We start from the raw sequence: 24,780 nt of genomic DNA on the forward strand, positions 1-24,780 counted from the left end.
CAGGGGGGAAGAAAGAGAAAGACTGCTTGATGGTGTAAATAAAGATGTGGGGCAGCAATGCCAACCACGAAAAGGGGCCTCTCATCATGGAAAAATGAGACTTCTTCCAATTCGTGTCAAACAAAGATGCCTTCAGCTCCAGAGGGGACAACCTCGCCCCAGCCCAGCCCGAGCCGCGTGGGAGAAGATGGGAGGGGACCATCCCGGGTCTCGGTAGACCCACAGTGACTCTCCGTGGATGTTGGGAGCTACTGCAAACGAGACTCTGCCCGATTTCGGAGGAGGAGGAACTCAGAGGGCAGTTCCAGACGGCCGGAGAATAGCGGGACTGGGCTAGAGACGCCTCTGCTGCTCTTCCCGCTCCCTCATCCTGCACATCGCAGCGCCCAGGGCCCGGAGCCACCCTCCAGCCAGGGATGCGGGAGCCTTCTTGACACCGGCCGCTCCACAAAGTCCTATTTCCTTACGCTGCAGAAGGATTTGAAGGAGAAGTTTGGATGACCTCATTTTCCAGGTAGGTAGACTTTTTCTCTAGCTACTTACTGACAGAGCTCCAGCTGGGAATAACAGAAATCCCTCTGAAATCTCAGCCTGTGCCTGCTGCTGCTTAAGGGCTTTCCAGCAAGGTGCCTATTTCATGTTCAGACAGTACCTGCTATAAGAGAATATAAATTTTTCCTTTACTTTCAGCTCTTGGCTAGTTTGGGTGTTTTTCCAAGGGTTGTTTTTTTTTTCTCCCAGGTGAAAGTAGTTTGGGCCACAACTTGCTGAGGCCAGAGGTCTAGAAAATACCTCAGCAAAGGGGGTGGATTTGTTGAACAAAAGTGCTCCCTGGGGTAACTGAGCTGAGCTCAGCAGCTACAGTGAAGGGATGGCAGCAGGGTGGAGAACTAATGTGCTGCATGACTCCCTTTTGGGATTTCAGAAGATACGAATTAGACTCACCTGTGGCCCTTGTCTCCTATTTATGCTGAATTACATCAGCACAAGCTCCTCTGTTTTGGGAGGTGGCAGAACATTTAGGCATGCCTGTGAATTTATTGCTCTTGGTGGCAGGGGTTTGCTCCCCCCTAGCCTTCCTGCAGCCTGGGCTTTCCCTGGCTGAAATCCCAGGATAATTACACTGGGAGAAGATCTGGAGTCCCTGCAGGTGAAACCTTCCCCCTGGGTGCTCTGCCCAGGGATTAGAGTTACGAGGCACGTTTGGGTAGTGGCTGCAATGAGCACTGAAATTCCCTCCTCATGCAGTGTGCAAACCACAGGCACACAAATGGGAAGGAAGAGGAGGTGCATTTATAAGAGTTTTGTTCCAAATGGGACATATTTTTCTAGTTTCATTTATCAAACATTCGAGTGGAGAAAATGTTGCATGCACAATGAGTGACACCACAGGCACTGCCTGCTGGGCATGGCTGTAGAAAACACTAGGACTGAACAGCAGGGAGGCTTCAAACTTTATTCTGCATGTTTTAGCATAGTCACCATAATTCTCCTTTCTTGAGAGTAGTGCAGTTTCTGTGGCTTTAAATGTATGTGACTTTAAATAAACTTCTTGCAGGAAGTGTTAGCTTAGAGAGCAGAGCATCTCAGTTTTTGTGAATTTGGGAGCAATTTGCTCAGTTACAATGGGTATTCTGGTATTGGAGGAGAAATACACGATGCTCCAGGGGGAACTTCAGGAATATCAATGTGTAGGATAAGGCAGACCATGGCTCTGGTGCATGAGGTGACAGTTTTGCCACACTGGGATCTGCTCTAAGATATAATCAGATGGGAGAGCACAAATAACCAGATATAATTTGCACATTTGAGTCACTGCAAGTAATTTGTTTGCCATAATATTACTTTTGGTTCAGTTGCTCGTGGTGGGAAGAGAAGCAAGCAGAGAAGTTGGGTCCTCTTGCAAGGCCACTCCTTCACCACTCTGTCAAGATAAATTAATACATTTTTCAGTTGCATGTGTAACAGCCAGTTTTCAGTTGCATGTGTAACTGGGATTTCAGTGTGGGACCAGCAAAGACCATGCATTTTCTGCACCTGAGATAGGAGCACAGACCTTAATCCAGGGAGAATGGTGCAAAACAGTACCTTCAAAATCTGTTCAGAGGACCCACTACTTGAGATTCCTCATTGTTTTTCCCTTGTGTGCATCTCATGGGGAAAAAGGTGAATCATTCAAAAATACAAATACTGAGGGACGTCCTCATAGGAACAGTGGTCCTGCTGTGGTGGAGAGAGAAAAGTCAAGGAAGAACAGGATGAGCAGACCCAGGTGTTCAGACTTTATGAGTCAGCTCCCAATTTGCTCTTTGTGGTTTTTTTTTTAACTGTTTGTGTTCAAAAATTGCCTTCAACATGCAGAAATAGTTAGTCTGAAATACTGACGAAATCTGAGGTTTCCATCTCAGCATCTTGCAGCAGCAGATGGGACTTTAAGACAAATACCAAATATTAGGGGATTTGCAACAGCATCACAACAGCTGGTGGTGCTCTGAGGATGACAAAATGGGCACCATCGCCTACCCCAGCCTTGGAGACCCCTGAGGTGGGGACTGCAGTTCCCAGCAGCTGCCCCACCATGTATCCAGGGGGTTAATACCAGGTGAGATGCTGATAGAGAAGTAGTTCAGGGTGCAGACTGGGATAGAGGAGATGGTGCAAGAGGACCCCAGGGAACAGAGTTGTGTGTCGTGTTTTCAGGGGTCACTTTCCTGCCTCACCATTCTGCCCATGGAGCTTCCCTGACCCAGTCCCAAGCCCTGAGGACTGCAGGCATGAGCCATCCTATCCCAGAGCTGGCCCTGGATGCCAGTGCAGCCACTGCTCTGCTGTGTAGTGCCTTCCCACCCACACACACACAGAGGAAAGGAGGGAGGGAGGTGGTTAAACTCGGGATGCAGTGATGAGTCAGACACTTGGCCAAAGCCCTCTGTGCTCCCAGCCTCTCCAAAAGTTAATGTCTCCGTCCTCCTCAGCTAAAGTCTGGCTCTAAAATGGTGCTGTCTGAAGGCACAAAGCTGTTGTGTTCTACAAAAGATCAGGATCTCCTGCAGCCTCCCTGTTTTATGGAGGGCAAACAAAACAAGGAAAGCCTGCAGTAGGGTTAGAGGGGTGAAGTGTTAATCTTAACTAAAGCACACCTTTAGCATTAAAGTATTTTACTCTTACCATACCAGTTTTATTCTCTGCAGCACAATGGAAGTTGAGCCACACTTATCCAGTGTGCAGGGACTTCATGGAATTATGGAATGGTTTGGGTTTGGAATGGAAACCCAATGGTTTGAAAGCCATCCCATCCCACTCCCTGCCATGAGCAGGGACATTTTCCACTAGACCAGATTTCCCCAAGCTCTGTCCAGCCTGGCCTTGGACACTTCCAGGGATCCAGGGGCAGCCACAGCTTCTCTGGCCACCCTGTGCCAGGGCCTCCTCACCCTCACAGGGAACAATTCCTTCCCAATACACCACCTAACCCTGCCCTCTGGCAATGGGAAGCCATTCTCCCTTGCCATGTCACTCCAGGACCTTGTGCAAAGTCCTGCCTCAGCTGTCTTGGATCCCCTTTAGGAATTGGCAGGTGTTGTAAGGTCAGCCCAGAGCCTCCTCATTTCTAGGCTGAACAATCCCAATTCTTTTCAGCCTTTCCTCACTGAAGTGTTTCTTCATGAGGCCATAATCAGGTCTCTTTGCAAACAGCTGGGCAGCAGGTTGGATGAGGAGGAAAAGGACCCATTAACTACTCATTAGGGACATTTGGATGCTGAGTTGGAGGTACGTGAGAGGCCCTTGAAGTCAGAGGGCTTTGCTGAGCCGTGTCTGTGAAGTTGGTGTTCCCAGAGCTTTTGGATCTCTTGTCCCACATGGAGAGAGGTCTCAAGAGATGCCAGGGAGGGCTGAGCTGCCTGTACTCTTCAGTAGTGGTGTTTCTCAGGCAACTGAGGCAGCAGCCCAGCTGCATTGCTCACTTGCCCTCCCCCTGCACTGCCAGTGCCACCCAAATGCATGCTCAGCGTCCCTTCAAGCCTTGGACCCCTCGAAAAGTTACTCCAAAAAAAGCCATTCAGGAAGGAAGCTCTCTTTTTGGACTGGATTCAGGTCTTTTTTTCATAACAGACATCCCACATGTCCCTTTCTGGCTAGTGCTGGGTTGGCCATAATGCAGAAAAGCATCTCTGGGCCACTACAGAGCCACGCTGGTTGGTTCTCGCATCCTCCAGACACAAAGGTTAGCATCTCCTCATCCTCCCTATTCTGTGCTGGTGACAAATGTTGCTTGACTGTTGCCTGAGAATATCCCTTCAAATCCCAGGTTCTTTTGAACACTTCTATACGTTCCTAAGAACTTTTCAGACTAGATCTCTGACTCTTCTGCTGCTTTTAGTTACCATAACCCTACATGAAATAAAATCCCTTGTGCAGCTGGGCCTGGTGATCATTTGAACAATAAAGATGTGCATTTCTTTAAGAGGTTTATTATTTGCCTCATCACTCTGTGGGTTTACAAGGAGCATTGGCTGGCTTCGTGTCATGCCAGCAGACTCAGAAGAGTGAGCATCATGTTTAACATGTAACTTGTGTTTTCTCACAGGCATCTGAATATCCTGAGGGGCCGCTGAGATGTTCCAACAAGCCTTGTTTTCCACTCTCCTTTGTGTGGCTCTAGTTCCTCTCATCGCCGCTCAGCTTGATGTGGATAATGGAGATGTTAGTTCTACTTCCTGTGCAGGTATTAACCAAATAATTTGTGGGCAGCAATTTTAACAAAAGCAATGGCCCATGCTCAGTTGTGGAACCTGCTTGCCAGGAACTGGCAGTGGGACATTCCACCTTCCCTGGCCCCTTGCACTCCTGTGGTAACAATCCATCCGTAGGGAACACTGCCTTCCACCCAAATTCATGTTTCTGGGTTTATGTTGGAGTGCAGAGAGGTAGAGATAGAAGAGCTGAGGTCTGCCAGTGGTGGTCTCTCCCAGCAGGTGTAGTTACAAACACCAGTCAGTATCCAGCGCTCAGCTCTCTATCTGATGCCAGAAAGTTGTTAACTTTAAATCCTCACTTTTCAGTTGTAATGCAGAGGTGATTTACATGTCCAACCTGACTCAAGCAAGATTTTCAAGATTGATTCAGTACTGAGCAGTGCTGGATTAATGGTTGGACTCGATGATCTTAGAGGTCTTTACCAACCTCAATTAGTCTGTAATTCTATAGCGGATCTTAGGAGTTAGAAGTCCTGTTCACTGAGGACCCATCTGACCCAAACACAGGTGTCACTTCTAGAGCTAGGTGGGACTTGCACTTTTTCCAGCATTGAACTTAATCTGGGGGACAGCAAATTCTGGGGGACAGCAAAGGGGGTGGAAGAAGTGCACTGACATGGTCTGAATAATTGTGTCCATGCAGAAAAGAGGAACTGCCCCATCAATGTCTACTTCATCATTGACACCTCAGAGAGTGTGGCTCTGCAGACTGTGCCCATCCAGAGCCTCGTGGACCAAATAAAGCGGTTCATCCCCGTGTTCATCGATAAACTGGAGAGCGAGCTCTACCAGAACCAGGTCTACATCACCTGGCAGTTTGGTGGGCTCCATTACTCAGACGTGGTAGAAATTTACAGCCCTTTGACAAGCAGCAAAGACATTTACCTGCCCAGGCTCAATGCCATCCAGTACCTGGGCCGGGGCACCTTCACGGACTGTGCCATCTCCAACATGACCCAGCAGATCCAGACCCAGATGGCCAACGGCGTGAACTTCGCGGTGGTCATCACCGACGGCCACGTGACAGGCAGCCCCTGCGGGGGGATGAAGATGCAGGCTGAGAGGGCACGAGACATGGGCATCAAGCTGTTTGCTGTGGCTCCCAGTGAGAAGGTGTATGAGCAGGGCCTGCGGGAGATCGCCAACCTGCCGCACGAGCTCTACCGCAACAACTACGCCATCACCCAGAGGGACACCCTGGAGATCGACGTCAACACCATCGACAGGATCATCCAGGCTATGGTAGGTGCAAGGAGGGGAGCAGGGGGCACTGGAAGTTGGGGAAATGCTATCCCCTGTGGTGGGTTTTGGAGATAACCTCTGGCAGGGAAAGTGGAGCCTTTTTCTGGTACTTAGCCAGGACTCCTTGGTTTGTGCCTGTGTTTCCCAGCATGTCTGGGCAGGCTGCCACCCTAGTCATGGCTCTTGCTGAAGACCAGGCCATACCCCAGGGACATGTGCCACACTGAGACCCCACCTGTGAGGCACTGTTAATCAGGGGCTCTGCTGTGAGCCTCCTTACAGCCACAGGACCTTTACCACGTCCCCTCCCTTACCACCAAACACCCCTCCAAGGGTGGGCTGTGGGCTTCCCTGTGGGACTGAGCACCTTAACTGATTGTCTTCTTCCTTTTCTCTCCTTTGCAGAAACACGAAGCCTATGGCGAGGTGAGTGAGCAGCACTTTATGCAATTGCCACAGGAAGCAAGTTTAGGTTGCCTCAGTTAGAGAAGACCAGCTCACACCCCAAAACAGCATGGACCTGCATGGGATAGGTCTCTGCCCACCTGTGGATCAGGGCAGAGTCTGGGGACACATAATGGCCCACTGGACTCTCTCCCTGCCTCCCCCTGAGCTGCAGTGGGTTTGGGTCTGTGGAACAGATTCATTTCATCACTCTGGAGGCACATCACATAAGTGCTGCTCCTGCTGAAGTTCCTGCCCTGCTAGTACCACAGGGTTTGGCATACAGAGGGAGGAACATGCAGGGGATGCTCCAAAGAACATGGCAGTCCCATGATGACCCCAGATGAGCAAGTCTCTGCCATCTCTGATACTTGGCAGTCTTGTCCCAGTCTGGGCCCAGAGCCAAGCTATAATGAGCATACTTGTGGCAACTTTCCACTCTCAATTTATGGGCAGCACTTCTTAGGTGTGCTTGCTGCTTCCTCAGTCCTGACCCATCTGGAGCCACAGCAGATTTTAGCCCTGAGCTGATGGAGAGAGGCGTGTGGAGAGCCGTGGGTGCAGAGCTGAGCTGAGTTTGGATGCTCACTGTCAGTAACCCAATTTAACTTCTTGTATTTCAGTGCTACAAGATGAGCTGCCTGGAGATTGCAGGTCCACCTGGTCCCAAGGGATATCGAGGGCAGAAGGTAAGTTGCTTTAAGCTGTAGGAAAGACACACATGCCCATTTCTGCCACAACCACCGCAGGATGCTCAAGACCCCACCTCAGCTGCCTTCCCTGGGATCACCCAGGTGGGAGATACCCCCCCAGCATCTGTCTTAGCCCTGGGAGACACAGCGAGCACTGGTGTGCCCGTGTCTTTGCCAAGGCTGATTCACTGCCAGCAGTGCAGAGAGAGACCTGAGCGTCCGCTGGGCACCTCCAGCACTGAGGCAGCAGTTGCCATTGAGTCTCCCACTCTCAAAGCAGAGCTCTCACATGCACAGTGTGCCCCACTCTCCTGCCCCAGCTCTGTGTGCTCTGATCTCCCAGAAATGGCCATTTTCTCAGTCAGCACCAAGCCTGGACTTACATTGGGTTTTTTCTTTCCTCAGGGTGCAAAGGGGAACATGGGTGAGCCAGGCTCCCCTGGGCTGAAGGGACGACAGGTGAGTTGTGGAAAAGCCTCTCTTTCATTTGCCACACCTCTGATGATGTCAGGCTAACACTCTGTGCCTTCCTCCCTGAAGGGCGACCCAGGTATTGAAGGTCCAATCGGATACCCTGGTCCCAAGGTAAGATTCCGTAGTTGATGGCTGAGCACTTTGCATTCCCTGATTTTTGGTAAAACAAGGAGAGCTTTGCTTCTCCTTCTCACCCGCCCATTTCCCACCCCAGACCCCTGCCCTCTGCTGCCTCCGCTCCTGCTGGTTGTCCAGGCACTAACACAGCGATTTTCTTTTCTTTTTTTTCTTTATCTAGGGTGTCCCAGGGCTGAAAGGAGAGAAGGTGAGAAAGAAGAAACAGAATGGCTGGCTGGGCACTTGGCAGGGGCTGCACTTCTTTCTGATTCACAGAGGGAGAGATTAGCTGTAATGGGGAAGGATAACAACCCTATTAATGCATCATTGTGGACCTGGGGAGGAATTTCCAAGGGAATCCCAAAGCCTGTCTCTTCGTTCAGGCTTTGATCACGGTCTGGTGAAGCGGTGATGGGTTTAGGATGGAAATTAGGGGAGGGGGGGGGGCATGCCGGCAGTGTCTAACTTCCTGTCCTCTTTTTCTCCCAGGGAGAAATTGGATCCGACGGACGGAGGGTAAGAAAGGACATTTGCTAACTTGCACATTGTTCCAGCTACCAGCCCTTGGACTGTGTGTTAATAGAACCCTCTTCTTTTTTTTCCCATGATCCAAGGGTGCCCCTGGCTTGGCGGGAAGGAATGGCACAGATGGACAGAAGGTAACTGGGAGCACCCCATAATGTCACTGCTGCTGCTGCTCCATTTCTTTACCCTCCCTCATCCCTGCAGGCTGGTTAGTTTTCACTATCCCACATGCTGGCTCTCTGTTCCAACTGAGGCTTCTGTGAACTTATCTGTACATTATTCTGCATGTTCTGTAGAAATAAGTGAAGTATTTCAGGTCTCAGGAGTGAATCACAGAATATGCTGAGTTGGAAGGGACTCACAAGAATCAAGTCCAACTCGTAGAGGACACCCCAACAATCCCACCCTGTGCTTGAGAGCCTTGTCCAAACACTCCTTGAACTCTGGCAGGATTGGGGTTGTGATCACTTCCCTGGGGAGCCTGTCCAGTGCCCAGCCACCCTCTGGGGGAAGAACCTTTTCCTGGTATCCAGCCTAAACCCCCCTGACACAACTTCATGGCCTTAATGCCACGCCTCAATCAGCAAGCTCTCTGCAGGACCTGGATGTGTGACCTGGTCTGTGCTCCTGCTGAGAAGGTGATAAGGCCAGATAATTTGGGTGTAGATACCTTATCTTGAGTGTTAGTGATCCCTATAGGACATAGACACAGAAAGCTTTGCAGAAATTTGGGGTTCAGCGCAGTTTATCACAGAATCTGAAACTTCATCTCTAAACTGCTTAGTATTAAAGCCCTAAAGCCAAGTTCAAAGGCCTCTCAACAAAGTCCCTGTCTCTGTCCACTGGCCAGCATGCCCTGGTTTTCACTGTTTCTTAAACCCAGCCCAGTATATCTGTGGGTAATAGCAGTTCTTTCCACTCCTCAAGTGCTGCTGAAGTTCCAAAATATCCTTCAGTCCCCCAGACTCCCTAAAACAGTAAAGCCCTTTGGTTCCCCCCAGTCTCTATCCCAGAGCTGTCTCAGCCCTGGTGACAGAGCTGTTTTGGGGCACAGAGCAAGGCAGTCCCTTCTCTCATGGCATCTGTCAGGCAGAGTGGTTGCTGCACCCCTGAGCTGCTCTGACAGGAGAGTCATGAGAGAGGAGCAGCACAACCCTGGACATGAGTGACTGCCAAATCCAGCCTCAAGAGACATTCCCATCACTCAGGGTGCATTCATGGGATGACCCTGCCTGATTTCCCTCTGCCACTCAGGGCTTTAGACTGTTTTTCCTTTTCCACTTGTCTTTGCACACCCCACTCCTGTTTAAAGAATACACTTGGTACTTTTTCTCTAGCTGGTGACAGATAAGGTCAGTGGATGATGCTAAAAATTATTAACTGTCAGCAAGAAAAGCTGTATTTTCCCTTCAGACACCTGTAACTTCTCTGTCTTTTCCTTTTGAATGTAATGTCTCCAGGGCAGGCTCGGGAGAATTGGACCACCAGGATGCAAGGGTGACCCTGGTGACAAGGTAGGAACTCTTTACTTTTTCACCAGCACATCAGCTGTGTAGCTAGCTGCTGAGTGAGTTTCATATGTAGAAAGATGGCCAACAAGAGGTTACTGCCCCATTTTCTGACCAGCTGTATAACCTGATCCCAGGCCTGGGATCCCTGGAATGGGGAGCACAGTTTGATTTTTCTGTGCCTCCTTTCCATGGCCAAGTAAGCTGGGAGCCCCCACTGTCCCTCCCCTCCACATATGGAGGCGTTGCCCTTTTATCAACATTGGCAACAAGCAGAAACTACTTTAGCCTTCAGAGCAACTTTCTAAGCACTGGCTTAGAAGTTTTATTTGATTAGAGAGTTTTATTTGATTTATTCTGCATGGAAAGTGTTCCCAGTGTGAAGAGTGTGGTTCTTTGTCTTTTTCCTCCCCAGGGCCCAGATGGTTACCCAGGAGATGCAGGAGACCAAGGTGAAAGAGGAGATGCAGGCATAAAGGTACAAGTGCTCTGGATGGGCAGCAGGGTGTGGGCAGAGGCCACCAGTGGGGACAGCTAAACACTATTACCTGTACCTACATATATATATATATATACACATATATATATATATATATCCTAAACGCCACACTGCTTATGGAGTCCATAGGCTTTGTGGGGCTGGATCCTCTCACCAGACACAGGAGCCAAGGGAAGAGCCTCACTGGCCTTGCTCCTTGGGCTACTTATGGTGCAATGTGCTGACAAGGCAGGCAATGACCATTGGCTCTCTGGCCATTTCAGGGTGATCCTGGCCGGCCTGGTCGCAGTGGACCCCAGGGACCCCCAGGAGAAAAAGGAAACCCGGTAGGTTCATACAGCGTTCAAATGTCTCCAGTGTTTTACTGTGGTCTGTTCATAAAATCACAGAATGGTTTGGGCTGGAGGGCATCTCAAAGGTCATCCAGTTCCAACCCCCTGCCATGGGCAGGGACACCTTCCATTATCCCAGGTTGCTCCAAGCCCTGTCCAGCCTGGCCTTGGACACTTCCAGGGATGGGGCAGCCACAGTCTCTCTGGCTTTGGGCAGGACTGGACGGATGCTATAAGGAACAGATGACAAACCTCTTGTCAGCTGATGGAGGGAAGGTGACACAGGATGACTCTGCTCCAAGGCTCATGGCAGTGACATGTGGGCATGTTGGGTGTGTGGAAGCAGAACTTGGGTGCTCATACACACCTCTGCTCAAGGGGGACTGCTTGACACAGGACACCTTTGACCTCTCTTCCAACAAACTCTATTTCTTTTTCTTCTCCAAGGGACCTCCAGGCAACCCTGGAGCTCAAGGGCCTGCTGGAACCAAGGGAAGAAAAGGTGAAGTGGGACCTCCTGGACCCAAAGGAGAGGCTGTAAGTGCCTGAACAGATCCCTGGACATTGGGCACACTGCAAGAACCTGAGGAAGTTTCATGGATGAGTGCTGAGAAACTCCCCTGTTCTGCTTTGTGAATCCCAAAAGATATGCAGATGCTGATCTCCCTGTCCCTCCCATCCTCACAGAGGAGTACTCCCATAATCCTAAGGCTGATGTTAACCTTTTCACCTTAGAGAAATGTCCTGTTTTCCCACATAACAACACTGATCTGTTCTCTATGGATGCCCAGGGACACTTTGGTTGTACTATGGCAAGTTCCCCAAACCTCTGGTTCCTTGCAGGAGTTCAGAGAGTGAAGATCTGGTGGCCATTATGGCAGAGCTCTGTGAAAGGGAAAGTGTCACATATCAGTGGTGCCACACAGACCCTTTAATATGATGGTGCACTGCAAATTTTGGGGAAGGGGTTGAAGACAATGATCCCTGGCACAGCTCCACCAGCACCAATGGGTCAGAGCCCAACCAGCCTGTGTCCTTGTGCAAGATCCAGTGGAAAAAGCAACACTGGATGAGCTGGGAGTGAATCAGTCTTTAACCCTGAGGGAATGAACCAGATGTGTTTGTGGTCACCGCAGTGAAAGAACAGTCTGGCTGAGGCTTCCCAAAAGGAAGCTCCCTGCTCCCTTGCTGCCAGGAACATACTTGCTTAGGGGGCAAGTGTACATCTCTTGGGCCCAGAGGGAGGAGGGAGGGCAGCCAGGGGTCGCTGCCCAGGTAACATCCATCTTCTCACCCCATTTATGTGACTTCTGTGTCTGCCAAGGGGCGACGTGGAGATCCAGGGACGAAAGGCAGCAAAGGCTCTCCTGGAGGCATAGGAGAAAGGGTGAGTAAAGGAACTGCCCAGATTGTTGCACAGGAGCCTGAGATGGACAGGACTGGTGTGTGATGTGCTACTGCCCAGCCATGCAGCGTCCAGCACCAGAGCTGGGAATGCAGATCCCACTGTGCTGTGCTCCCACTGTGCCCGCTGCCTGTCCTGCTGGCACCAGGTACAGCCTCCTCCTCCAGCCCTTGGTCCAGAGAGGGGATGAAGGGCAGCAAAGCTCAGGGTTAAGAGACATTCAGAGGGCACACTGGCCTGACCCTATTTCAAACCAAGAAACTCCAGGTTTGAGAAGGGCATCATGGAGCACTGCCATGCACATGGATAGCATTGGAGACATCCCTGACTAGGAATATCTTTACCCTCCTCACAGGGAGATCCTGGTCCAGAGGGTGCTCGTGGTCTGCCTGGTGAGGTTGGAAACAAAGGAGCTAGGGTAAGCATGGAGCAAGGCTTGGTGACAGCCAGGAGGAAGGGGGAGCACTGCTGCCATCTGGGGCAGCTTGCCTGGCTTTCCTCCTCATGCACTCTGTGTTCTTGTGTCTTTCTTTGCTGTACAGGGAGAACAAGGACTGCCAGGACCCCGAGGTCCTTCGGGTGCTGTGGGAGAGCCAGGCAAGATAGTAAGTCACTCTTGGGCCTGTGTGTGACTGTGCCCTTCTTCTGTGGTGAGAGCTTGCCCTACTGACACAAGCTGCCTGCACAGTCTCTCCTGAGGAGAACCTGCATGGCCTTTACTCAGGGAGTCTCAAAAATTGGGTGTTCCCATGGAAATGTGGAAGGGATCACCAGTGTGGGTGGGTCACTGGGGAGAGGGAAAATGGGACTCCACAAACATCCATTTGTCCTGGGTCTGTGGTTGGTCCATCACCCCACTGTGGCAGTAGTGCTGTGACATCCACATGGCTCTGTGGGACATGGGAACCCCAGTGCTGAGACAGTCACTTTCACAGTAAAGTCACAATGAAGGGAGATGGTCCTGCAGCACCATCTCCAGGGCTGGTTTCTCCAGCTCGGTCCCCTGTTTGCTGGGGGGGTAGCAGAGAACATCCTCAGCCACTCCCTGCTTCTCCCCAAAACTGTCCTGCAGGGATCACGTGGGGATCCTGGTGACTTGGGCCCAAGAGGTGATGCTGGACCACCAGGACCAAAGGTAAAGTTTATGAATTAAACTCAGCATTTGAAAGAGTCCTATTTATCGATGTATTTATTTACTAAAGAAAAGAGGCAGTTTTCTGTGTGCCTCAGAAACAGAATCAGACCTGAGCCTCCCTATGGGGCAGAGATGTAGGTCTTGCTCTGGTCAAGGCAGCTCTGATTACACCCCTCACCCTGCACAGACTCAGGGGCATCCCTGACATGAGACATGCCCAAGACCCAGCAAATCCTTGCTCTGCACAGCCATTCCCAGTGCTTCAGGGCTTTGGCTCCTGGTGGTGTCTCACCCCAAGAGAAGATGAAAATGCCTGTAACTGTCACTGACAGGAGCAGGTCAGAAGGGTCAGCTTTGGTATCTCACAGGTCTTTTCTTTCTACCAAAGGGTGACAGAGGCAGACCTGGCTTTAGCTACCCTGGACCCAGAGGACCTCAGGTATGTATTCCTCATTCAGCATGTGGGGAAATCTGTTTGGGTGGGTGTTGCTGTTGGATCTGAGCCGCCTGAGAAAACAGGGAAGGAGGAAGAAAAATGCTCAGGGTCACAGATGTGTGGAGCCTGTGAAGGAGAAAGGGGCTTGAACACCAGGACTGAACCTGGCCACAGTCCATCAGGTGCCTCAGTCATGGTGATGGTCCCTCAATCATCAGCCTGAAGCCACAGCTGCTCTTCAGCTTCTTGCCCCTCATTGCAGTTTTTGGGTGTACCTGTGCACAGTGTGGGGCCACCTGGACAGGTGCTGACCTCTCCCTCCTCTCCTTTTGTAGGGTGACAAGGGTGAGAAGGGGCAGCCAGGACCCAAGGTGAGTGTGTTTGTCTCCATCAAAAGTTTTTTTGTACTGACTGAAATACCAAGGTGTTGTCTCCCAGCCCTCTGGGTTAATGGCTGAGGAGCTGCCCTGGATGTTCCCTGCAGCTGGAGCCTTGTTGTATCTCCCAAGCCCATCTCCCTTTGAAATCATCTGAAAAATGCTTTGCAGAACGTTTTTGGTTTTTTTTATTTCTTAATGCCTGTGTAAACACAGTTTGTTTGCTCTGCTCTGAGCTGCTGGTTTAGAGGATGCTCTCCCAGGCCAGGCAGGCATGTGTTTGTGATGCAGCAGTGCCTCTGCCTGAGCACATCCAGATGTGCTCCATGCCGGATCTGTTTCTCCTTCCGTCGAGCAGGGAGCAAGAGGTGAGCTTGGACCAAAAGGAGCACCAGGGACCAAAGGAGAGAAGGGAGAGCCGGTAAGCAGACTCCCTGTACTGCCCCCAGGGCCAGTGTCCCCCTCCTACACCCCTGCCAGGTGTGCTGCAGATGACACTGCCACTCTCTGCCTGCTCCCTGTCCCCAAGCTCAGCTGTGGCAGGCTGGTGACTGTGCTTAGCAGGGCTGGGCCTGACCAAGGGGTCAGGAGGGGCCCTGAACACCAGGGGCTGCATTACCAACATTACCCAAGAAATATTTGACCCTTCTTTACTTCTTCCCCAGGGTGATCCTGGCCCAGGAGGGGAGCCTGGACAGCGTGGTCCACCTGGTGAAGCAGGCCCTGAGGTACAGACCCATGGCATCGTGTCTGAGCAGATGCAGTTGGAGGGGACACAGCTGCCAGATGTGTCTGCTGGCTCACAGTGGGGGCTTCCCTTCCCCTTCCCTTTCTCTTCCCTTTCTCTTCTGCTTTCCCCTTCTGCAAAAAGCCACATTTTTGATGGCTCTGACATCTAGTTCCCAGAAAAAGAACTCATGGGAGAACTGTGCCTGAAATCCCTGTGCTCTTCTTACAGGGGACCCCTGGCCCACCAGGAGACCCTGGTCTGACTGTAAGTAACCCCTGCTGCTATCCCTCCTGGAGTAGTAATAGCTTTGACATGCACAACCAAAGAATAAAACAGGTCATCAGGTCCCTGCTGCTGCCTGGCAGAGGTGGCCTGTGGCTTCCCATGGGAGCCAGGGGAAGAGGGGAGAGGGCTGGCTGGGAGGGAGGGGGAAAGGGAAAGGGAAATGCCTTTCCCTTAGAGGGAAGCATTCACCCTGCACCCCTTTCCTGGCAGGACTGTGATGTGATGACCTACGTGCGAGAGACCTGTGGATGCTGTGGTGAGCAGACATCACCTCTCCCCAGGGAAGGGGAATGACCACTGAAAGGATGGGGACAGAGTGTCACCAGAGGGTTCCCAGCATCACTGATCCCTGTGTTTCCCTCCTTCTGCCCCTCTCCCCAGACTGCGAGAAGCGCTGTGGTGCCCTGGACATCATGTTTGTCATAGACAGCTCTGAGAGCATCGGCTACACCAACTTCACCCTGGAGAAGAATTTTGTTGTCAACGTGGTCAGCAGACTGGGCTCTATTGCCAAGGACCCCAAGTCACCAACAGGTCTGGACCCTGTGAGGACAGAGTGGGGTGTGGGGAAAAGAAAACGGTCTTGGATCCTTTCAACCTCAATGCTTATTTTCCATGGCTTTTCAGACCAATTGGGCAGCTCTTTGACTTTCTCCACTTTTCCCTGAGGATGCAAAGCCAAGTAATGTGACACTTCCTTGGCAGGTGCCCGTGTTGGGGTGGTGCAGTACAGTCATGAGGGGACTTTTGAAGCCATCAAGCTCGATGATGAGCGCATCGATTCCCTGTCGAGCTTCAAGGAAGCAGTGAAGCGCCTGGAGTGGATTGCTGGAGGCACCTGGACACCATCTGCCCTTCAGTTTGCCTACAACAAGCTCATCAAGGAAAGCCGGAGAGAGAAAGCCCAAGTGTTTGCTGTGGTGATCACAGATGGGCGCTATGACCCCCGGGATGATGATCAGAACCTCGGGGCTCTCTGTGGTAGAGATGTGGTCGTCAACACCATCGGCATAGGAGACATGTTCGACCAGCCAGAGCAGAGTGAGACCCTGGTGTCCATCGCCTGTAACGAACCCCAGCGAGTCCAGAAGATGAGGCTCTTCTCAGACCTGGTGGCAGAGGAATTCATTGACAAGATGGAGGATGTACTCTGCCCAGGTCTGTCCCTGTCCTTGCGTGGAACTGGAGTTTTGAGCCCCAGGGTTGGGGGTGGGGGGCAGAGGTGTGTCCCAGCAGGTTGTCCAGTAGCTGGGTCATCCATGGTGGGCTCTGACCTTTATGAAGGACTAAGAGTCCTTTCTCAGATACAGGTCAGCCTTTTGGGGCAGTCCTTTGGTGTTCCTTGCAAGAGACCTTGTCCTGCCACTCTAACTGTGCAAGCTGTGAAGGGGGATGGCAGCACATGGCTCAGTTTTCCTTGTTTCTTTTCCTTCCAGATCCACAGGTGGTCTGCCCAGAGCTGCCCTGTCAGACAGGTAAACATTACAAGTCGCTTCATGCCATCTGCACAAACTCTGGGGGGAGACTGCACGAGGCTCAGGAGTAGGAGAGAGGGGTGCAACCTTGTTCATTCCCTTTGGAAGGCAGGAGTTTGAGAAATAGTGTTATTTTACATGAGGAGAGGCTCCAGGGTTTCATCTCCTGCTCTTTTCCTGTCTCTCTGAGTTCTCTACACAGGTAGGTACGAGTGGTTTAGCATGGTTCATCTCTGATATTGCTCCCTGTCCAGATTCCTGGGAGCCACCAGGTTTTGACCTCCAAACTCAAGTCAGAATCCCCTGGCTAAATTCCCACTCCTGTGACCTTTGTAGCAGGATGCTCCTTGGGAGGGATGAGCAGAGCAGATACTAGCGAGCTGGAAAATGGCACTGTAGTGGACCCAAAGCTTTGGCTTCTCTAACGCTGGCTGTATTTAATTAACAATTAACTCAGGGTGTTGGATTAAAGGAAAAGCTGTAAGGATCCACTGGCATCAAGGAGACAGTTGCTGTGTGCTGAAGGTAGCTTTACTCAGTCACATTTTGCTTGTTAAGGGGCAGATGTGTATCCAAATTCCTAGAGATCCTGTCTGTCTGAGTCCCTGCGCCTGTTTAAATACAATAGATGCGCTCTGCTGATACACAGAGTTTATAAAGGACCAAAGTTTTGCCCATCCTGTAATTTTTATCTCTTCTCTTGCCATGAATGCTTTTGTGGCAGTCCCTGGCTTCAACTGAGCCTTATACAGAATATCAAAATTCATTTTTAAATAAGTCCCTTCATTTCCATGTGACGGAAAGGAAATCTGGTCCCAGGATGCATGGAAATCTGGAGAAAATCTATAATTATTCCTGTCGAAAACCCCTTGCTGGAATATTTGCACCTGGCCATGCAGGGCACACAGTGTCCAACCATGATGCTGAGCTCCTCTGCCACGTCCTCTAAGGAGCTTTGTCCTGCAAATCTGTGCACAAGGAGGTGACATTCCTGGGCCACACTGGTGATTGCTCAGGTGTCTTCAAAGGTTTTGGTCTTTGCAGCCTTCCCATTTCCAAGGAACCCAAGCAGTGGCGTGCTCGTTTCTCCTGGGCTTGGGCCATTAAAGCCTTCCAAAGCTATCAGTCCTTTCCTTGTAGTGCAGTTGGGTGTTTCTGTTCCTGATGCAAGGTGAGAACAGTTTGATGGTGCCTGGCAGCCCTGGGGACTGAAACAGGAGTGGCTTGAGGAGGCATCTGAGGGGCTTCCCTCTTGGGCAAATCCCTCAAGCCATGCCATATGCAGACCAGGCCAAGCATGGGCAAGACCTTTGCCCCAGAGAACATGGGAGGTGGAGTGCAATGGCTGGGTAGGGTTGGCCTCCTGTCAAAGTGCCCTCTCAGCATGGGCAAAAGTTGTGCTAGGTCTGGTAGATAAAATTTTAAGTAATAGGTAGAGATTCAGGAGTCTTTGGGCAAGGAGACTTGCCACTCACCACACTGGATGGTCTGTGCTGCACTGCTGTCATCGTTTAGAAGGGTTTGCAGTGGTCACACTTCCCTAGTGGCAAGGGAACTTGTTGGATGGGATGGGACATAAGGCACATGACAGAGCCTGGGGCTTCTCTGCTCAATTCTTGGCTTCCTCTGGTTCTCAGAGGACATCTCGTGAGTTTGTGCCAATTCCCGTGCAGATCCACTGGATGGAGATGATGCCCTTCAGAGGGAAATGAGTGAGCTAGTGTACATCCAAGAGGTGTCATGGAATGGCCAGACAGCCTCAGGTCAGGGAGGTAGCTAAACCAGTCCTGTTCTTGGCCCCATGGCTCAGCGTGGTGGTCCTGGCACTTTAAGGGGCAAATCAGCTGTGCCCCAGCTTCAGCCTGGGTGGTGTTAGCAGAGCACAGAAAGGAACAGGTACCCTATACAGCCTGTCTTCCCCCATGCTGCCTCAGTGCTTTACCTGAGATTTTCCTATTTTCAGGACAGACCCTTGCCTCTCATCAGTTACTGCTGTGCTAACGGGATGCTGGAGGGTTGAATGCTGAGCAAATCTGAATTGACCACTTGCTTCATAGAAACCGCATGACATCCTGTGAGGCCCTTGCTAACCCACGCAAAAGGCTTTGCTTTGAGCTTTGGGGTTTTATTCAAAGTTAATTTCAGCACAGCCAGGTACAGACAGAGGCTCTCAGGGTCCTGACAAGCCCAGACACCACACAGCTTTGACTGGAGTCACTGCCCTGAGGCTCAGTGTCAGGCAAGGAGGTCACAGAATTCTGTCACTTAGATGTCTTTCTGCCTTACAGCACCATGTGTGCACATAGCGTAGTCCTAAGCTATGTGATGGGTGAATCCCATCTGCAGAAGGAAGTGGCCTTTTTCATGAAAGCTGCTATTTCTCCATTGTTCCTATGCTGGATCAATAGGAACTCAGCAACTAAGGTTTTGTGTAATTTTCTGAAGTCACTCAGTTGATGTGTGAAATATTTCAGGGCAAATCCCACAGTTCCTCAGACATAAATGGCAGAAAGATTAAAAATCTGGCTATGGTCTTTACTTCTCTATCCTCGTTAGCTCTGTTCTTCTCTGGTGAAATGCAGGTAGGAAAGCCAGGTAGCTTTCAGAGACACAGCCATTGTTAGCAAGCCCTGAAAATATTCTTTTGACGCTCACTTGCAGATGACAGGAACCCTGGGAGCATAAACCCACTTATTTTCCGCCCCATGGAAGAGGGAGTCAAGATAGATTTCCCCAGCACCACACATTCGATCGCCCAGTTCCTAAACTCCACGCGGGATTCCCAGGACCCCAGCGTGTACACCCAGCTGGTGGCCACTTTGGCCTTTACCGCCGAAAAAGCCAAGTTTGCCACCGGAAATGAGCGGCAAGAGTGGATGGACTTGTTCATTGACACCTTCAAAATGGTGCACAGCGAGATTGTGGGGGACCCAGAGACCGTGCTAGGGCTGTGCTGAGACCTCTGTTGGGGGTTAGCAGAGGCAGAGGAGGCAGAGGTTGAGTGGAGGTGGAAATCATCACTCCTGTGTGGTAGAGGGGACAGTACATGGGGAGATGCTTTTAGTTTAGGAGAAACAGAGGCAGTGGAATGGCTTGGTTGCACTCAGCCAGGGACAGGACACAGGGAGCAGTCCCCTCCAGCTCAGCCAGCTGACAAGCATGGTGGCTTTCCCAAGCAATGCCAAGTGATGCTCTTGCTTTGCCTGCTGCTTTTTTGCCAAGAGCCTAACGATGCATTTTCCTCATGCCTTCCTACATATGTCTTTGCTGACTCCCTCCAGAGCATCTTCTGCATTCTCTCTCCTGGTTATCACAGGCTCCCTTGGAGTCCTGCAAGGCTGACTAAGCAAGGTCCATCCCTGCTCACCACAGTGTCTCTGTGGAGCCCCTCATGGGCAGCTGGGGGTGTGGAGGGAAGGAGCAAGCAGGATGGGAGAGGGAGCAGCCCTCCCTTTCAATTGGGAGAGCTGACACATGGGCAGTGCTTCCCTCAGAAGCTGTATGGGCTCCCCTGGCCTTTTTCTCTGCTTGTACATTTGTGTATCCTCTGTCTTCATTCACAACATGCTCCTGTACATATCCGAGAGGCAGATACTCTGTTACGTAGGGCCGAGTGGTCCAAAGCTAAACTCCTTGAGTGATGTGAGCTGTTTAAAAGCAAGTACTTAAGCTTGATGCAGTAGAGCCTACTCAATCCATACCCAGTGGTGGCATGTGTGTTTGGACAAGGTGTGATACCTCCATCCACTCAGCTGCCCCTGGTTTGCACAAAGTCAGGCAGGCGAGTTTAAACCTCCAGTTTAACTGCTTTCAAGCTGTATTTAGAGGTAGTGGAATTTCACATGCAGACACAGGAGTAGAAGCGCTTACTCTGACTGACATGGTATTATTGCAATAAAGTATACTGAGAAAATGTCATATTTAATGGGCAGAAGGGAGATGTGCCATCTTCAGGGATGTGGCTGTAATATTTCCAGGAGTAAAAAGTGGAGCCAGTTGCCAAGCTCAGCCATGGGAGTTGCCCGCTTTGAACTTATTGCAGTGTTCCCCTGAGGTTTCAGCACTTTTCCCCCCCAGTCTACAGGGACAAGTTGCTCAGAGAACTCTAGAGGGGAAAGAGTTCTGAGCACTTTACTTGGTGTGCTCTCTGTTTTAGTAGAAGGCAAAAAGATCAGCCTGTGCCTGAGTCTGGTCATAATTCACACATTCCAGATGGTCTGTGCAAAGCTAAATTCACTATTCTGTTCTGATTTTTACCCCGAAGTTGGTGTGATTTAGCCTGCTGGGATACAGGACTCAACTCAGAGTAGTTAAACTGTTCCAGCCATGATGCCACAGGAAAAGCTCCAAAACCCCACTGATTTGAAAAGATCTCAGGGCTGAGACATTTTGCTGAACAAAAAGAGGACTGGGGAAAATTTCAGCAAAGGGGATGTTGATTTTATTTAATTTCATCACACAGTGGCTATTTATTTCTAGCAAAAACATTGGAAACAAAGTTTTTTACCTCTCAAAAACCTTCAACTGATTAGAGATGGGGAGAGGGAGAAAATATCTCATTGCCTGAGCAGTATTTGTGCTCCTCCTTGTTAGAGGCAAGTGGGTGAAGGAATGTTTTTTTTAGTATAATCCTGGCTAATCCCTCTGATAAAACCAGATGGATTTCATCACAGCAGCAGTTCCTTCAGTGCAGGTCTTGGGCAATGGGAGAACAGAAAAGGAGCTGGGTAAAGGATGGTCCACGCCTCCCCATAGACACAGAAGGGGCTGGGAAAGGGGGAAATCCCAAAAAGGGCTGGGAGGTCAGTCCCCACTTCACTCTCATCTCCACTGTCAACACTGAAAGAATAGAGCTGGTTTTAGAAGAAGCAGAAAGGTGATGTGAATGGGTGGGGTTACTCTGCACATGCTAATGGCAGAAAAATCAATGATATTTCTGCTTTTTTGTGCTGTCTTAGTTAGACATCCTCAGCTGTGCAGTAAGGTGAGCTGCAGGCACTCATGATCCACATAAGGAGCAATGCACCACTTAAAAGCACAATAGGAAGATTTTAGTTGGCCTAATTCATGGTGGTGCCTTTGAGAGCATCTCTCCCAGTTAGGATGAGAATCTTGCTGCAGAAAAGGGAGCTCGGGTCCTCAGCCTCTCAGAAATGGGAACAAGCTGCAGCCAGAGCCTGACACTGAACAGGACAACCCCAAGGCTTTGCTGCCTTACATTCCCATGGGATAACTCATATCTAAAGGCACCTTATCAAACAGCTGGGAGGCAGCCCTCTCCAGCTGGGAGGGCTGAGCAGCAGGCGGAATGTGTCTCTGGGGAATGCTCCTGTCAGATGTGCATTACGCTCTCGCTGAAGCTCCATGGAGTGATGCTGCTCTCTGCTTAGCTAGGAGCTCTTCAGGCTTGCTTGTCACCTCGAAAAACATGTGGGCAGGCCTTGGGGAAGGCTGTTAACACTGCCCCAACACGACATGCAGCTGCTTTCACAGACCCTCACGTAGGTTTTGAGCTGTGTGGTTGCAAGGGGGATTCTTTCCTGCCCTTCTGCCTCCATGGCTACTCAGAGCAGGTGAGGACCAGGCAGGTGCTGCCAAGGCAAGGTATCCTTGTGGCAGCAGTGCCTGCACACCAGGAACTGCAGCATCAACATGCCTTTAGACAACATTTCTCACAGAAAATCGGGCAGAGGTGAGTATGTACCTTTATTGCTTTAAAGGAGGGGAGGTAACAAGTGATAGGACAAAAGGAAATGGCCTCAGGTTGCACCAGGGGAGATTTAGGGGAAATTTCTTCACTGAAAGGGAGGGCAGGCACAGGAACAGGGAAACAGTGAAGTTGTCATCCCTGAAAGTGTTCAAAAAATGTGATGTGGTGCTTAGGGATATGGTTGGTGGTTAACATGATAGTGCTGAGTTAATGGTTGGACTTGAGGATCTCAGAGGGCTTTTCCAACCATAAGGAATCTGTGATTCCCTGATTCTGTGCTGACCCTAGTATAGCACCATTCAGCACCAGGGAAGCTCTTTGCCAGGTTGGATTCACTCATAACGTGTAAATTCAATCTGACATTACACTCCAATCCCCAAAGTCACCCCCTCATTGCCAAAAATGCAAGCTCAAGACAGGGCTGTTCCAGAAGCTCCTATTCCCTGCTAGTCATGTAACATAACATGGCAACATCTTTGGGACTTCACCCTTTTGAGATTCAATCTCAGAGCCAAGATCTGCTTGAGAGTGCTGTGGCCATTGCCCTACCACCAACTCAGGAGAAGGCAGAGGAACACTGAATGCAAGGCACATAACTACAGAAAAGGAATTGCAATACTTGTCTTTAACTATCAGCTGACTCCAAAGATGATAGCTATTTTCTTCTTCTCTTTTTGTTTTTTTTCCCTGAGTTCATTCTGTATATATTAATATATTCTTTATGGTTAGGCTAGGCTTGGAGCAACCTGATCTAATGGAAGGTGTCCTTGCCCATTGCAAGGTGTTGGAAGAAGATGAGCTTTAAGATCCCCTCCAACCCAAGCCATTCTGTGATTCTCTGATTCTCTGATTTTATGATAATAACTCTGAAAGTAAACCTCTCCCCAGAAGTAACCAAGAGGTTTGCAGGTGCTGCCTGCCATTTATCTCTGGACATTCCTCTCACAAATCAGAGCTGGGAACTGATGTAAGGCAGTGCATGTAATTCTGGGACTGAAATGCACAGACCCATCTAATTTCTTGAGGGTCTGTCATTGTTCCCAGAATTAACATTCACCAAGGGCCCAAGAGCTGAGGGCATCAAAAGCAAAGCTCCTACATTTCAAGCTGCAAAGACAGATTTTGGCAGTGGGGTTGGGCTGGTCCTTCTCTGGACAAGGATGCCCAGAGGCAACTCCAACCCAAACTATCCCACAGCCGCCTCCTCCTCCCAACTCCTGTCTTGTTCTTCCCCCTGCAGAGCTCGCCGTGGCCCAGTGCACCCAGCGCCCTGTTGACATTGTCTTCTTGCTGGATGGCTCGGAAAGGATCGGGGAGCAGAACTTCCAGAGCGCCCACCGCTTCGTGGAGGAGGTGGCCCAGAAGCTCACGCTGGCCCGGAGCAACAGCGACAGCATGAACGCCCGGATCGCGCTGCTGCAGTACGGCAGCGAGAGGGACCAGAACGTGGTCTTCCCGCTGACCCACAACCTGACCGAGATCTCCGACGCCCTGGCACAGATCAAGTACCTGGACTCGTCCTCCAACATCGGGTCAGCCATCATCCACGCCATCAACAACATCGTGCTCAGCCCGGGCAACGGGCAGCGACTCGCCCGGCGCAACGCCGAGCTCTCCTTTGTCTTCATCACCGACGGCGTCACGGGAAGCAAGAACCTGGAGGAGGCCATCAACTCCATGAAGAAGCAAGATGTCATGCCAACAGTGGTGGCTCTGGGGAGCGACGTGGACATGGATGTCCTGCTGAAGCTTGGCCTGGGGGACCGGGCAGCCATATTCCGGGAGAAGGACTATGACAGCCTCTCCCAGTCCAGCTTCTTCGACAGGTTCATTCGGTGGATTTGTTAAAGGAAGGGCACACACATCCTCTTCTCACTGTTATACACACCCCTGGTATTACCTGTTGTATTTTCTTCCCCCTGTATGGTTGCTAGCCCAGAAAACTGCCCTCTGGGTCCTCCTTTCTAGCCAAAATCCAGAGCTTTTTATTGATTTTCATGATGAAGAGTCATGTATCTTACATTTATGGTGCTAATTAAAATCCAGATCAAAGCAGGATACAGAGCCATATGATGTACTTTTGTAAAGCTTTGCACACACCAAGCCATGACTTGTGTTCGTACTGTAATCCTAGAAGGGCTTATCAGAGATGCAAAAAATCTTTCCAGTGTAGCAGGACCAGTGAGTAACTCTAGTTTTCAAAAACACTCAATATCTCTCAGTGTGTCCTGCTCCTCCTTCCTGGAAACAGCAGGATGGTGTGAGATGTTTTGCTGCCTTCCACAGATGCTCCTTTGGGGGTATTTAACTATCTTAAATTTTGCAAATTATGTTTAAGATCTTTTTTTCCTGTGGGCCATACCTCCCTTGACTCCTTCTGTTGTTCTGCCCTTCATCAAAACCTGCTCATCTATTACTGCACTCCAAATTTCAGCTGAGAGGGGCAGCATGACTCCCAGCATCCACAAAATACTGGGCAGCCACCAGAGCTGCCTCCCAGTCATCCCAGAGTGCTCAAAGCATCCATGGTACCTTCCTCCCGGCGGTATCTGCTGAGCAATGCCCAGATTGGAACTTGAATTGAGCTGTCTGCAAAAATAAATAAACCTTTTTCACCCTATCCTGAAAGGCCTATTT

The 24,780-nt window shown here is 50.5% G+C and overlaps 1 protein-coding gene across 2 annotated transcripts; it reads left to right on the forward strand.

Moving 5' to 3' along the window:
• Positions 1 to 277: 277 nt before the first annotated feature.
• Positions 278 to 24,763, forward strand: COL6A2 (collagen type VI alpha 2 chain). Of its 2 annotated transcripts, none has more exons than XM_085065914.1 (28): positions 278 to 514; positions 4,589 to 4,726; positions 5,401 to 5,999; positions 6,405 to 6,425; positions 7,067 to 7,132; positions 7,541 to 7,594; positions 7,676 to 7,720; positions 7,908 to 7,934; positions 8,216 to 8,242; positions 8,341 to 8,385; positions 9,712 to 9,765; positions 10,175 to 10,237; positions 10,522 to 10,584; positions 11,038 to 11,127; positions 11,915 to 11,977; positions 12,351 to 12,413; positions 12,538 to 12,600; positions 13,068 to 13,130; positions 13,519 to 13,569; positions 13,902 to 13,937; positions 14,302 to 14,364; positions 14,609 to 14,671; positions 14,902 to 14,937; positions 15,169 to 15,214; positions 15,340 to 15,492; positions 15,664 to 16,116; positions 16,395 to 16,433; positions 19,095 to 20,353. In XM_085065914.1, exons 2-28 carry the CDS (start codon positions 4,618 to 4,620, stop codon positions 19,388 to 19,390), a joined length of 2,751 nt encoding a protein of 916 aa, XP_084922040.1. In that variant the 5' UTR covers positions 278 to 514; positions 4,589 to 4,617; the 3' UTR covers positions 19,391 to 20,353. The 2 variants fall into 2 exon arrangements, with proteins under 2 accessions (XP_084922040.1, XP_084922039.1); XM_085065913.1 differs by lacking the exon at positions 19,095 to 20,353 and adding an exon at positions 23,384 to 24,763 and having other exon boundaries at positions 283 to 514.
• Positions 24,764 to 24,780: the final 17 nt, after the last annotated feature.

This window comes from Lichenostomus cassidix, chromosome 7 (assembly GCF_008360975.1).
Source record: "Lichenostomus cassidix isolate B80296 chromosome 7, HeHo_3.0, whole genome shotgun sequence".
In the NCBI taxonomy this organism is placed as follows: domain Eukaryota; kingdom Metazoa; phylum Chordata; class Aves; order Passeriformes; family Meliphagidae; genus Lichenostomus; species Lichenostomus cassidix.

Coding starts and splice junctions, on each gene's coding strand:
- COL6A2 (XM_085065913.1), top strand. CDS start 4,618: ATGTTCCAACAAGCCTTGTTTTCCACTCTCCTTTGTGTGGCTCTAGTT. Junction 6,426..7,066: donor AACACGAAGCCTATGGCGAG/GTGAGTGAGCAG, acceptor CTTGTATTTCAG/TGCTACAAGATGAGCTGCCT. Junction 15,215..15,339: donor AGAGACCTGTGGATGCTGTG/GTGAGCAGACAT, acceptor CCCTCTCCCCAG/ACTGCGAGAAGCGCTGTGGT.